Source organism: Micropterus dolomieu, linkage group LG07 (genome assembly GCF_021292245.1).
Source record: "Micropterus dolomieu isolate WLL.071019.BEF.003 ecotype Adirondacks linkage group LG07, ASM2129224v1, whole genome shotgun sequence".
Taxonomy (NCBI): Eukaryota; Metazoa; Chordata; class Actinopteri; order Centrarchiformes; family Centrarchidae; genus Micropterus; species Micropterus dolomieu.
In genome coordinates this window covers 10772431-10786507 of record NC_060156.1, presented here as the reverse complement: position 1 = coordinate 10786507, position 14077 = coordinate 10772431, and the positions used below count along the sequence as shown (strand labels likewise).

The 14077-nt window shown below is 38.5% G+C and overlaps 1 protein-coding gene across 5 annotated transcripts; it reads right to left on the bottom strand.

Annotated features, from left to right (window-relative positions):
* Positions 1 to 1539: 1539 nt before the first annotated feature.
* On the bottom strand, positions 1540 to 12892 carry dnajb2 (DnaJ heat shock protein family (Hsp40) member B2). 5 transcript variants are annotated; one of them, XM_046054427.1, is made up of 11 exons: positions 12536 to 12842; positions 10807 to 10902; positions 10528 to 10637; positions 10128 to 10181; positions 9565 to 9681; positions 9284 to 9358; positions 7706 to 7838; positions 7141 to 7211; positions 6398 to 6694; positions 1996 to 2067; positions 1540 to 1834 (listed from the first exon to the last, which is right to left on the bottom strand). In XM_046054427.1, the coding sequence occupies exons 2-10, from the start codon at positions 10869 to 10871 to the stop codon at positions 2039 to 2041; spliced, it is 951 nt and encodes a 316-aa protein (XP_045910383.1). In that variant the 5' UTR covers positions 10872 to 10902; positions 12536 to 12842; the 3' UTR covers positions 1540 to 1834; positions 1996 to 2038. The 5 variants fall into 5 exon arrangements, with proteins under 5 accessions (XP_045910383.1, XP_045910380.1, XP_045910382.1 ...); XM_046054424.1 differs by lacking the exons at positions 1540 to 1834; positions 1996 to 2067 and adding an exon at positions 11021 to 11040 and having other exon boundaries at positions 3098 to 6694; positions 12536 to 12878; XM_046054426.1 differs by lacking the exons at positions 1540 to 1834; positions 1996 to 2067 and adding an exon at positions 11021 to 11040 and having other exon boundaries at positions 3098 to 6694; positions 12738 to 12878.
* Positions 12893 to 14077: the final 1185 nt, after the last annotated feature.

Genomic DNA, 14077 nt, shown 5'->3' with positions numbered 1-14077 from the left:
GTGGACCTTTTTTCACCAAGCTGCTTGGCAATTTCCCCGTAGCCCTTTCCAGCCTTGTGGAGGTGTACAATTTTGTCTCTAGTGTCTTTGGACAGCTCTTTGGTCTCGGCCATGTTAGTAGTTGGATTCTTACTGATTGTATGGGGTGGACAGGTGTCTTTATGCAGCTAACGACCTCAAACAGGTGCATCTAATTTAGGATAATAAATGGAGTGGAGGTGGACATTTTGAAGGCAGACTAACAGGTCTTTGAGAGTCAGAATTCTAGCTGATAGACAGGTGTTCAAATACTTATTTGCAGCTGTATCATACAAATAAATAGTTAAAAAATCATACATTGTGATTTCTGGATTTTTCTTTTTAGATTATGTCTCTCACAGTGGACATGCACCTACGATGACAATTTCAGACCCCTCCATGATTTCTAAGTGGGAGAACTTGCAAAATAGCAGGGTGTTCAAATACTTATTTTCCTCACTGTAAAACCTTGCATATACTGTGTGAGTCCAAAAGAAATGCCCACATCAGTGTCCGACAGGATACAGTCCACTTCTGTTGGTGGTTGTAAGCACATTATATTGAAGTGTAACATCGTTTACCAATCTTACGGCCATATGATTCCATCTTTTCATCAACCTTTTACCTGATTACCACAAATAATCAATCAGCATCAACAGTTGATTTCCCACCGACACTGAGGGTTTGTTTGGCTGTCCTGTTGAACGTTACAATTTTTCTTGGACTAATGATAAAATAATGTTAAATCCCTTCACAAATTTCTCAAATTTCTTAAGACATCCATCTTGCTGATATACAGTTAGGTTTCAACTCCATTTTAACTCTTCAGTGTGGTGTTACGTGTCCACCAGAATATTGTATGCTACCGTGGAGTGTGTGTTGATTTTCGGCAAGTTTTTTATTTGTGAGGTTTGTCTTTGCCTTGACAACATGATTGTTTGCTTTAAGTACTGGTCCTTTTGGATGCTGTACATTGACCACAAAGTACACATCGTCTCCTCTCTCTCTCTCTGCACACACAGTGTTTGGGTTCTTTTATTGTCTTACTCAGTGTACGGCCTTGTGATTAATGTAAATAATTCATGATGATTGTGTTTATTTCATGTAGCAGACAAGATAGAAAATATCTATAAAAATGTATTTTGGACTTGACCTGAATAAATTTGTGACGTGATGCAGCAAAAAAAAAAAAAGCCTCGAGTGCTCATTTTTCAAAACCATAGTGTCGTATAGTGGGTGTGCTTTTTCTTTTTATAAAAATAAATTGTATCTTATCTATTGATTAGAAATCCATGTATCATACGTATATGTATCAATAGTGCATCAATGGTCACACTTTCAGAGTTTTTCAGACAGCCCCCCCCTCTGTGGTCACAATGGTGGAACAGCCAAAAACAAGTGTATTATAATACAGTGCAATATAATTATTTAACCTCAAATACATTTTAGGCATTTTATCTCCAGCTTTTGATATTAACCCTGACGTTTCCTGTTGCAAAGATAAACTACCACCAACTGATACAGAGTAGTCTGCAGGAAATACTTTATTTTCTCTGCTTTATGTGTTTCAAAGCATTTTTCTATTTGCCTTGTTAATCAGTTTCCACTTGCATAAAAACAATTAAAATCCAGCAGAAACAATTGTCTGTTAATGCAGAGATGATTAGAACTATTTCCTTGGGTTTCAAAATACAAATTTTCCAGTCTTTCCCTTCACAATGAGCTATGTACACACACATAAATACACATTTGTGTGATTCAGCAGGTAGGAGGCATGGTGGGCAGAGAGAGAGAAGTGCATCATGGGGAATATGACCTGTAAGAATAGATGTACAAGGACATGTTACACTTCAGCAGTAATGCAAATACTGTAGGCATTACCTGTTACAAATATGACTACTAAGAATGATACAACTTCATCATCTGTTTTGATCTACATGGGGCTTGAAGGGCTTCAGGTTCACACTGGTTCTTTACCTCAGGGCAGGGCTAGGGCACAGAGCAGCATGAGTCAACCAGGTTAGCTTGTGAAGGCCTCGAAGTCTGAGTCTGAAACAGGAAGCAGGAAGCGTAAGACAAAATTCCAACTTAAATACCAATATTGTAGCACAATAATGTGTGTTTGTCATGTTAAAATTGTTTTATTTTATTGATGTCACAATGAGATCTAGTTACAACAAATAAGAGTTCATAACAAAATAATGACAGGCTTTAAAGGGTGGTACCAGCACGTCGTTATCCAATGAACAAAATAAAAATTTAAGCTGAAGATATCAACAGCAAAATAGATATTCAATAGCAAACTGTGAGATAAAATAATATTCTGTGGCTATTTATTGATAATAGGTTCAGGATAGCTCTTTACTAAGCAGCCTGCATGAACAGGTTTTTCTGGCAAATTTTCTGGAAAACCAGCAATAAGAATTTGAGTTATTAACAATGTATTATTTTGTTATCAATATAATGGTCTTAAAATCTTAAAACAACAAAATCGGTGAAACGGTCTTGTGATGATCTCACACACACTCATACACACACACACAAACACATCAGAGAACATTGTACTGTTTGCAGAACCGAGGACACAAGACGAAAGGGGTGAAGATGCAGAGATGAGCAAAGAGAGATGAGATTAACACACAGCTTTTGCGGGAGTGTAAAAATGTTTAGGCATACTGAGTTGAGTTACTGTTAGCCCTTTTTATTATATTAAAATTTAATTATATTACCTCATCTCGTTCTTTTTTAAATTATCTACATTTATTTTGTTTTAGACAGCCAGAGCCCAGGAAAAAGCATTCATGAAAGCCTTCCTTGAATGAAAGAGCAAGCACCACTGCAGTTCATTAAATCCTGCAATTCCTAAGCTTCCCTGAAGGCATCGTTGCTGTAGCAGTTGGGACGTTTCCAACTGTGAGCACAAGAGTATATTCACTGACATTAGTAATGTATCATGTATCATTATTAGTTGTAGTAGTAATGGTAATAATACTGACTAGTATCGCATGAAATCAGTGACAATTAGCTGGAAAATGCAAACTATTACGGCCATATTCAGAAAAAAATCCAAAATCCCAGCTCTTCTTCGACTCAGTCTTTATTTGTTATTTCCCTTTTAACAATCTGAAAATAAAAATAAAAAAAACACACGGCAGCACAAAGTAGCACAAACATTACAGGTAGACATACTGTGTATTTATAAGAGAAGCCACCTGCCTCTTACTCTCTCAATCCAGCTCTACACGCAGTGACAGTTTGGAGTCAAAATTATTTTAAAAATTTGCTGTGACTGATGACATATTCTCACTGCTGTTCTTTATCTTTTCCAGTGATGAGTTATCCTTTAGAGTGAAAGAATCATACAATAAATGAAATCATGAAAAATATATAACCAAATAACAAACCTATTGTTCTCTCATTTTTTACCATATTACTGGTACTAGTAATTATTTATCTATGAAGATACTGTGTGTGTGTGTGTGTGTGTGTGTGTGTGTGTGTGTGTGTGTATATTTCGTATTGTAGTTCACAGGTTGGGTTGGCCTGATTGCATTTCATTAGAGCCTTGGAATCAGGCAAGTTTGGGCTTCATTCAGCAGCAACATGGAAATAACTCAATAATCTTTTTCTCTCTCTCTGTCCACATGACACACCCACAGCAGCAGTCACAGTCTGTGGATTGTTTTTCACTTTCCAAGACTGTGCACATACATCTACCAACTACATTGTTATTTGGATGTCTATTGAAAGTATGTCTTGCTCTGATGCAAAGGTGGGAATGTGTATCCCAACAAACACGTATATTGTTGTGGTTTAAATAAGACATTGCGGAAATTGATAAATTAATAACTGTAAACTGCATGTATGTATCACAATTTTAAACCAAAACACAGACTATTATTATTTATTCTCAACTCAAGATGTGTTCTTCATTTTTGCAGGGTTTTTAGATTTATTTGAACTATTAAGGCAATCTTGGGGCTGAAGAAAATCACTGCGGGTGGAGGGAGGTTATAGATTACTGTCTGTGCCATTTTGGGCAAGCAGGGGAACTTAATTAAAAGATGTTTCCAAAATGAGAATGCAGCTATAGTCCAACAGTATCTCCAACCGTTCAAACCAGTCCAAGGGAAATCAAACCTAGCACTGATTTAGTGATGAAGCTCTATATTTTTAAACATTCGCACAACCATCACAATGCAGTTAAATTGTGGCAAGCTGAAAAGAAAAAAAAAAGATCATCTAAAACCAGCAAAACCCCATTCAAAGATAAAATACATTTGCTCTGCTTGAAATACATTTGTTTTTTTCTGACTTTGAACATTTTCAGTGGTAATGTAACACATCATAAAGTAGTTAAAGCATGCAAAGGCACCAAAAGGATCAGAATAAAATATTATTCTAAAAGTTGTAACTGTGGTTTACAGTCAGTCATAAAGCTGTACACACTCTAGACTTTGCCTTCCAACTTCTGTACGGCCCCCCAAACCACCCCCATCAACAATCTGACCAAATATGGTTATGATATTTAGTAAGTCAACAAGGCCAAGACTGAGAGATTTAATGATACATGAGCTCATCACTATTGTAACTGCAACAGTGTAAAAGCTGCCGGTATATACAATTCTGACTGGGAAGCCTGTGAGTAGTTGCAAAGTATTTGTTTTAGCAAAGTGCGTGAGTGTATGCTTCAACTGCGTTTCTCCACCTATTCTAGAAATTAGTATCAGCTGACCAGTAAACAGAGGTCTTTTTTAATCAAACTAGTGTTTATGTCATGCTGAGAAAGTTCTGTGCCCTTCTTTAGATCCTGACCTATTGTTTCAGACGGCGCTGAGTGGGACACAGTTCTCACACATTCCCTTTGCCAGAGAGTCAGGATGAGAAAATTCTATGGCAGGGTTTCAAATGACCCAAACACACAGAAAAACATGCACACACAACACACAAACCTTTACTAGGATTTAAAGAACTACCAACCTTACCACATCTAAATCCCTTTTACTTCCACTCTTTTCAGTCTATGTAAATATTTGGCAAATTCACATATATTCAGAAACAATCCTCCGTATTGCTTCACATACCTAAAAAACTGAACAATTTGAACTTTTAGCCCTATAGGTTAACTGTATGGAAATGTCTGGGATGGCATTCAACAAAGAAAACCAGCAAGACAACACAAACCCTGTCAAAGTTGCCTCATTGTCTCTTTTAGAGGTGTTGAAGCTACATAAAAGCCTTGTGATCAGTTGAGGCACTACCTCAAATTAAGGCCCCATCCACACTACACTTTTTAAGTTTAAAAATGGAGAATTAAAACAAATACAATCTCTGCATTTTAGAGCTGATCTCCGCCTACATTAAAACGACTGAAAACGCACATCTAGTGGCCGTTCACATACACTTGGCATGCGCATGCCGGGTGTAAACATGAAGCAGATGGTCTATTCTGTAGTTACAGAAGATTTGGCGAAATAATAAAGTAATGCAGGTGAAGAACCAGACCACATTTTTTTTTTGCATGGACCAATAAGAGCTGGGACTGTTACTGAATGTAACATGGGAGCGTGGTGGCGGAAAACAGCCTGGGAGTCATCGCAAAGTAAACAGCGATATGCACAGAACAAGTGTAAGGAGGTAAGTGTTATTTGTACGGTTCAGAAGATTTTAATAAAAATACCAAGTCAAAAACTCTGTCAGTAGCACTGTGTATCTGCTTTGCATGACTTGGATGACCCAATCAGAAAACCAAGCGTGAGCGTCTGCATCATTGTTTCTAAAGTCCTCCGTTTTTGCCTGTCTTCACTGAAACATCCTCTGGATTTTCACAACGAAAAACGGGGTCAGCAGGGTTTTCAAACTTCTCCGTTTTGGGTCTTTGTTTTCTCCTTTTTAGTCTGGACAGGGGGTGCAAATGTAGCTAAAATGTAGTAGTGTGGATGGGGCCTAAGAGTCTGGCAATCACGTTACATGAGAGTCTGGCTGTAGGCTCAACACTTAGGTAAGTGTAAAGAATAAGGCATCCCAAATACAACGCACACACACACACTTTATTAGCACACAATACACCAGCACTTCTTTTTCTTTTTCACACTGCTATCACTTTTTTTTATGGCAGGTTCAAACTCTTCTTCACTGCATTGGCTTAGTGGCATAGTGTTGGCAGTTGTGGATGACTCAGGAGAGAAGCCTGGTTCCCTGCTTCCCTTTCCCTCATTTTCCCACCCACCTCCAGGCCCTGAGCCAATTTTAAACTCCCCCTCTTCATCTTCCTCCACTGCAAGAATCTTTTCACTACCAGCCTCATGTAAATGTACAGTCTTAACAACTCTACCTCCTTTAAGGCCACCAGTTTTTGTTCTGCCCCCACCCCCAGCACCTGATATGAAGTCTGTAGCAGCTGCTCTCTGCTGGGCTTCCATTTCTGACAGGCTGCATGCCAAAGCCATCTGCATGTCTTCATCATCTTCGTCCTCCTCGCTGCCTCCCGCAACACCGTAATGGTAGAAAGGGGCGGAGCTAAAGGACCGATGTGTGGCAGCAGAGTAAGGACCGGGGCGGGGTCTGTCTGGCTCCACAGGTGATCTGTTTTGGATTTGTGGCTTCTGAGGCGAGTGGCGGGGCTGTCCATCTCGCCGGCTCAGCTCCAGCGCGAGGGCCATTTCATCCTCCACGCCTGGAAACAACACACACAGCAACACAGATGTGTATGTGCACAAGCAGCACAACGTAACATATGCACGCACGTGCAGAAATGCATAAGAGCAGCAACAAGATCTACATTCTGTAGGAGTGTCACCATGCCACATCTTCGATAGCAATATCTCTGCAATAACTTCTGCTAATACAATAGTTAATTACCCACACTTGATTTGAATGGTTTTTGATAAGAAAATGTAGTTCCTGTCATGTGCTACCAGTTTAGATAAATTTGTTGAATTCACCTCAAAATGTTGCTTGCTGTTTTACTTTTAGTGCTTCTTTTGTTGAAGCACTAAAATTCACCATTGAACTTGGTACGCTGACAAAAATGGTTTGAAGAAAGTGAAGGGAAAGCAAATGGATTTAAGTTCATTTGTCGGCACACTTTTCAATCCAACCATTCGGCGTGTTTGTTCTTACCATTAATTAGGACACTCTTTAAAACCCCATCCTCCTCAATCTCGGTTCTTTCCTGCCCGTTCTCCTTTATCCTGTAAGCAAATATGAAGGTAGACTTAATCTTGCACAAGTCACGCTGTACATTTTAAGAGCTTAAAAGTCATTACATTTTCATGTGACCTTTGATTATGGTAATATAAGCTCCACCGGGGTAGGTTTACAGACCTAACTTATGAGGGCCACATTGATAACTCTAAAGCCATAATTTGTAGCTATTTTAAAAAAAAAAGAGTAAAATAAAAATTTGCCAGACTGCTTAACTTGTTTTGCATCTTCAGGTTGGCAGTTATATAACATTTGCATGCAAAATGCCATGTGTAGGCAGGATAAAAAACTAGAAATGTAAGAACACTGTCCAAATCAGAAACTACAGTACCATGCTGAGCGGCAAACCAGTGTTTATGTTAGTATAAACCTTCACCTTTCAGTGAGGTTTGTTTAAAGGCACTGGAAAATAAAACTGTACATTAATGACAAATATTTTTTTCCCAGGTTGGCTAACTTTTCTATGGATGGCATTACATACTTCTTGGTAGTGGTGCGTTTGCCATTTATAATGCGAGTAGAGGTAGAAACTGATTTGAAGCTGCCCATCCCTCCGCCCATGCTGTCCATCCCATCCAGACCACCCAAGGTAGAGGAGAAGGAGGTGAATTCAACTGAAGGAGGACAGACGATCAGGAAAAAAAAGCAAAAGAGAAGAGACTGATTAATTTCAATGTATCATTACGTAACCTTAGCAAATATAATACCACTCCCATGTTGTTGCCACACAGAGTGTGAATTTAAGTGGGTAAACATGCACAGCAAGGCGTCCAAATACGAGAATGTAAAGAGAAAATAATTAGTTTTTTATACACAAATCCATAAACTAGGGTTAGGTAAGTATCACCAGTGAGTTACCCCATTGTGCAGTTTGGTGAAAAAGTATCGATGCTATGACTACATGGAGTATAATATACTTTTATGCTGATGTTAAACTTTTAACTGAAACTATGTTTGAGGTGTCACTTTAACAACAGTGAATGATAAAGTCTGGTAGCCTTCTATTTCTTGAACAAAAAGATGGTTTAGTTCCCCCATATTTCAGTGAACTACTCTTCACCAGCTTTTAGCTAGCCTCGCTGCTGTGTTATGTTGTGAAAATTGCCAAACACCAAAACCGGATCACATTAAAATTAGGGCTGGGCACGTTAATGCGTTAACAAATTGATTAATTAACGCCGAACACTTATTTTATTGCATGTTAATAAAGTTTTACTATTAGGCTATTATTTTGAAAGTCCGCTGCTCACTGGCTCTGAATAAACATACAGTCACACCATGGGTCCCAGGAGGGGTGGGATGTTAATCAGCCTGCAAATCACCCACCCAAACAAGCAGTGGAGGGAGGCTTCGGCAGACTATGCTGGATGCAGTGTGTGGGAGAAGTAGATAAACAAAAGCAAGACAAGCGAAGAATTAAATGCCATAGCGAAGTGGATAGCTACACAGTACATGCTGATTAGTATTGGGGAAGATGTCGTTAGGAGTCGTAGGAACGTTCTTAAAATCGCAACATAGTCGCTTGATGAATGAAAATGTTTCTTCTCATACCTGCTCAGCAAAAAAACAACAAGAAAACAGATTTATATATGTTAACATATTGCTCAGAAGGTGTATATGATGTTATGATCGTGGCTCTGGACTCTAACTTGTTTAAACAAGCTAGATAAAAGGTAATGCCCTGGCAGTGGCAAATAGCTTTGGTTTTATATTTGATTTGATTACATTAATGATTAAGTTGAGAAATACAAGAAATATTTTATTGCTACTGTGTAAAGGGAATACTGCTGGTAAAAAGCACCTCATTTGTTTAAAGTGTTTAATTTGTTCAAACCACTAGTACCTTTAAATTAAAAGTGTGCAATACACTACTTTAGAATTCATTATTCAATTTTGTGCATAACTATCCGATTAATCACGAGTAATCACAGAAAATCATGTGATTAATCACGATTAATTACAGAAAATCATGTGATTAGTTGCGATTAAAAATTTTGATCGTTGCCCAGCACTACTTAAAATATGACAGTATGCTACAATGTCTAGTTAGGCTGTTTACCTCCGGTTGAAGGAAAAGAAAAGAACCGGCTGGGGCCAAGGCGAGAGGCTGAGCCTCCAAAGGATGAGAAGTCATCTGGATAAGAGAGACACAAGTTAGAGTTTAGTCAAGCAGTGGGATCTTCTGCTTTGAGGGCTTATGTTGTATTATAAATTTTCCCACGTACTAAGATAAATATTAGAAAATTAAATTCTTAACTAAATCACACTGTAAACATCAAATGATGGAGAAATTCATAAAAATGCTTTTATAACCCAATGTATATATTGTGTATGACTTACCAAAGAGGCTAGCGAAGGGATCCTGCCCACCAAAAAACTCTCTGAACACTTCATCTGGGCTGCGGAATGTGAAGGTGAACCCTGGGAAATCTGAGGAAAAGTCTGAGCTGGAGGAGCCTGGAAAATGAAACCGCCAGGGTCAGGTGGGTGAAGAACAACCAAAGAAGAGAAAGAGTAGATGGAGAAAAACAAATTAGGGGCAAGAACGGGAGAAAGTGAGTGAAATGGCAGGTGCAGGGAAGTGGGAGAGAGGAGAAACATAAGGAAGGGCATGAGGAGAAGGCAAAAGCAAAGAGAGTGAGGAGGGAGGAATGAAAGGAAGAAAGAGGAATGAGGACAAATGAAAAGGGGGAAAGTGAGAAAGACGGAAAATGATGGCCACAGAAAAAAAGGAAAGGGAGAAAAAACAGGAAAAAGGGGAAACAAAATGAGAAACAAAAATCCTAACACACGATCAATCTTAAAATGTAGCCGTTCATGTGTACCTAAGCATGGGATTTTCCAAACTACTACTATGATGGATGCAACAACAGCTACATATCTCACTATTGTAGGTTATTTACCTCGGTGTGGCACTCTGTCATTTCCATATCTGTCATATGCGTCACGTTTGCTCTCTGCAGCAGAGGAACAGAGTACAATTTAATGATGGCATAAAAACCCGATAAAATTCAATTTCAAATTTGTTCTCATACAAACACCCAACACACATCCATTGCATGAAATTAAAAATATAGCTACTGTTTAAAAAAAAACTGATTAAAGGGTTCTATGAAGGAGGTTCCTGTATGAAGAGCCTGACGTCATCACACAGATTTATGACTCGATACAGCATCAATACACATGAACTCCCAACAGCCACTTGACAATCACCTGTCATCTCACAAACACACACACATATATATATACGTGTGTGTCTGTGTGTGTGTGTGTATGTATATTTAAAGATATACACTGACTTACGGTCAGATAGGACTTCATAGGCCTCAGCTAGTTCTTTGAACTTTCTCTCTGCTTCCTCCTTGTTGTCTGGATTTTTGTCTGGATGCCATTTCAGTGCCAGTTTCCTGTACCTGAACACACAGCACAAACACTGACTCATGCATGCAAATAAACTATATAGATGTAGACATGCACCATTACTATGGTCTCTTATACTATGAAATAGTGAAATATTGCTTTACTGCTTATGAATTAGTGTAAAGAGTTCTAACACTTGAGAGAGACTACCAGGACACTCACGCCTTCTTGATGTCGTCCTGAGACGCTGTTTTGGACACTCCCAGGATGTTGTAGTAATCCACCATTTTGCCTCCTGTCACTCCTCACCACACCGCCCTCGAGAGGAAAATACAAGTATGTTTTCTTTTGAGTACAGAATATGCTCAGCTCTGACTGGACACCCTCACCTGCATTTATCAAATTGATGTCTCTAGTAACAAAAACTTTGGAAAACCTTGGCATCTGTGGTGCTTCCTACAATCCGAAAAAGGAAATGAAAAAGCTCATTATTTATTTAATTTACATATAAGTGGTCATATACAGTATGGGCACTGCCTAAAGAAGGCAGTGTGGAATGCAAACATAGCTATTTACCATTCTGAACACTAAAGTGTGAACAGATTGATATGAAAATGTTTCTTTTTTGGAATTTAAAGATCTATAAATCCTAATGGATTACCAACACAAGCATTTTTAGACCTGTTCTCAGGACTGTGTGGGTGTATACCACTGACTGTATAAAAGAATAATATACAGACAAAATTTGATTGACACCTCCCTCACTGTCCGGTTAAGATTTCCTACATCATTAATGACATCATCAAACTCCCAGCATGCTCTGCAGAGAGCTAATCCGCCAGTAATTTAAAACACCTGCGTGGTGGGTGTTAATTAGTGTTTATGTTACAATAATATCTATATCTATATATGTATCCTTTTCTTTTTACAGTAAATGAAATTCACCTTTCTTGTTGAAAGGCTCAGATGAAATACATTTAGCCAAAATGTCTACATGCATGAAAGTCTAAAAGTATACATGCACGATGACACAAGACTCCATTGGGTAATTAAATTCAAACTAGAAGAAGAAAATGGTTTGTGAGGTGTTTTACCCCAGATACGATGCATACTGTGAACTACACTGAGATAACATTGTTTCTTAAAAATTTTTTGTTGAGTTTGTGATTACATTTTATCAAATGTTTTTGATAACTAGGCGTTTCCAGTTAATTTGACAAATTTATCTATACGTAGTTAATTTCACTGAATCACTAATGAAAACATATTTTTAAACGTTACACCTCAGAAATTAAAGGATTAGAGGGCTTTTTTTTATCCTGTCATGTCAAATTAGCTGTAAACAGATGCATATACTTTATATTATATAGGCCTATGTCTTTATTAAGGTTCAAATGTTACCTTAAAGTGTTTTTCTTTTAACTTTTTTAAATTAAAATGTGTCTGCTTTTAGCATTTACTTGAAATTGGACCCCTTAAATTCCAAGAATACAGTCTTACTTTCTATTATGGCCACAGTCAGTATGCTAGCCACCATGTCAATCTCATTAGTGGACTACAACAGCTTCAGGGCTGAGGGGGACTTCCAAACTGAGGGAAAATAACTAAATTTAACTTTCTTTTCACCCTGGGGAACAGCGATGCGCTCACACAAGTATTATTACTATGTTATTTCTAGCATGGCATCTGACAACTGCTGCTGACGTGACATCGGGCCTACACAAACTTACATACACGGGCAGATGCGCTTGCTTGCAGGCACAGCGCTGTCTATTCAAGTAACGTCACGTACCATTCACATTAACAGTAATTGCGGTTATTTGGTATTTTGCTTGAGACAATATTTCCTATTATGGTAAAGTTAGTCATCTAGCTTATCTTCAGTAACATCGCAGTCTATTGGCTGTGGGTTGCCACAACTTGTCACGACTAACCAAAGCCACAGACCTACCGCGTCAGTTCTGCCTAATGACTGGGCAGCTCAGCCGTCTGTCCCCCGGTTTCGCGCGACAGTGAATTATTTGTGATAGCGGTGCCTCCGGAACGCGCTCCCCCTCTCTTCTTCGTGACAGCCACACAGACAGCCTTCTCTCCTTCCTCTCCACCGCCCCGACACAATTACCCTCTAACAACACAATATGTCTGCAGTGTACCGTTGTGCCTCAGCGGTCCACTCCACAGGACAAGCAGACAGTCAGGCCTGTTTGCCTCGTGTGCTGGTCTAATCCGCACGCGCGACGTCACCATCAGCTGAGAGAAGAGCGTCTCTAGAACTTGCTAGTGTTTGGAAACCTCATCAGACCCGCCCTGCCCCGACGTCTGCCTGTTGCTCTGTGATTACGTCGCATAAACTATTAAACTTCTGACTGTGGTCACGAACAACCATTCAGGTTAGACATACAACCCAAACTGTCACATCTGTTCACATGTATTTCTATATAATTTAATTTAAAAAAAAACAACCTCTATCCCATACCAATTGTTTACCAATCGGCTTTGTAGGTACACTACATGTATCTGACAGCTAGTAACGTTACGCAAGAAAATAATTGTTATCCAGTGAAGTACAAGGATATAAGTAGCCAGAATTAGGTCAACTAAAACCATAAAATGTTTCTAACGCACGTTATAAGTAATAATAATCCAATACAGGGATATAACTCTGACAGGGCGACTCTGCTGCATAATACGTTTGCTTTTGATACTTTAAGCACATTTTACTGATAATAGTTTAAGACTTTACTTGTAATGGAGTATTTTTACACTGTGGCAGGCCTACTAATAATTTTACTTAACGGTGGTAATACCACTGCTGACTATAATTGAGCCATATAGAATATTCTCAGAGCTATAGAAAATAAATGACAATTTATAAACTCATTGTTGAGTGAGAGACGTTACATTTAGTTACCAGAAGTATATTATTATTATAAGTAGTTCACTGTGTGAGTCATCATATGTCATAGTAACATCGACTGGCCAGTGACGTTGAATTGATTTTTTGCCTCTTCATATACAGCCTTAGGACTAAACCAGCTCACACAACTTTACCAGCTGGTCACAGTGCTACCATCTTGTGGCTAAGGGAAGCAACTGCAGGTACAAGGCCAAGCCAGCCCATTGTATACTTTGTGGCCAATCATCAACATGGCACAAAGGCAGGACATTGGCAAAGGCAGAGAAACTAGAATTTCCTTTATAAACACTAAACTATTTTATTTTGTCTACATACCTTATGTAGACAGTAATCCTTATAATTCTCACCACAGTGCTAATGATGTGTTACCAGTTTGTCTCTCTAAAAGCCAGATATTATCACTATATTATTGTCAGTTGTAAAAGTTAAATTCAAAGTTAAATAAATTCAATATAAAAGGCTTGTTAATCATTCATGATAGCAAGGCGTTTGACTATTGTTGTTGTAGTAATTTACTCTACACAAAAAAAAATATGTGCTTAATGGGTGGCCAAACTTCTGAAGGAATTCAAGAAT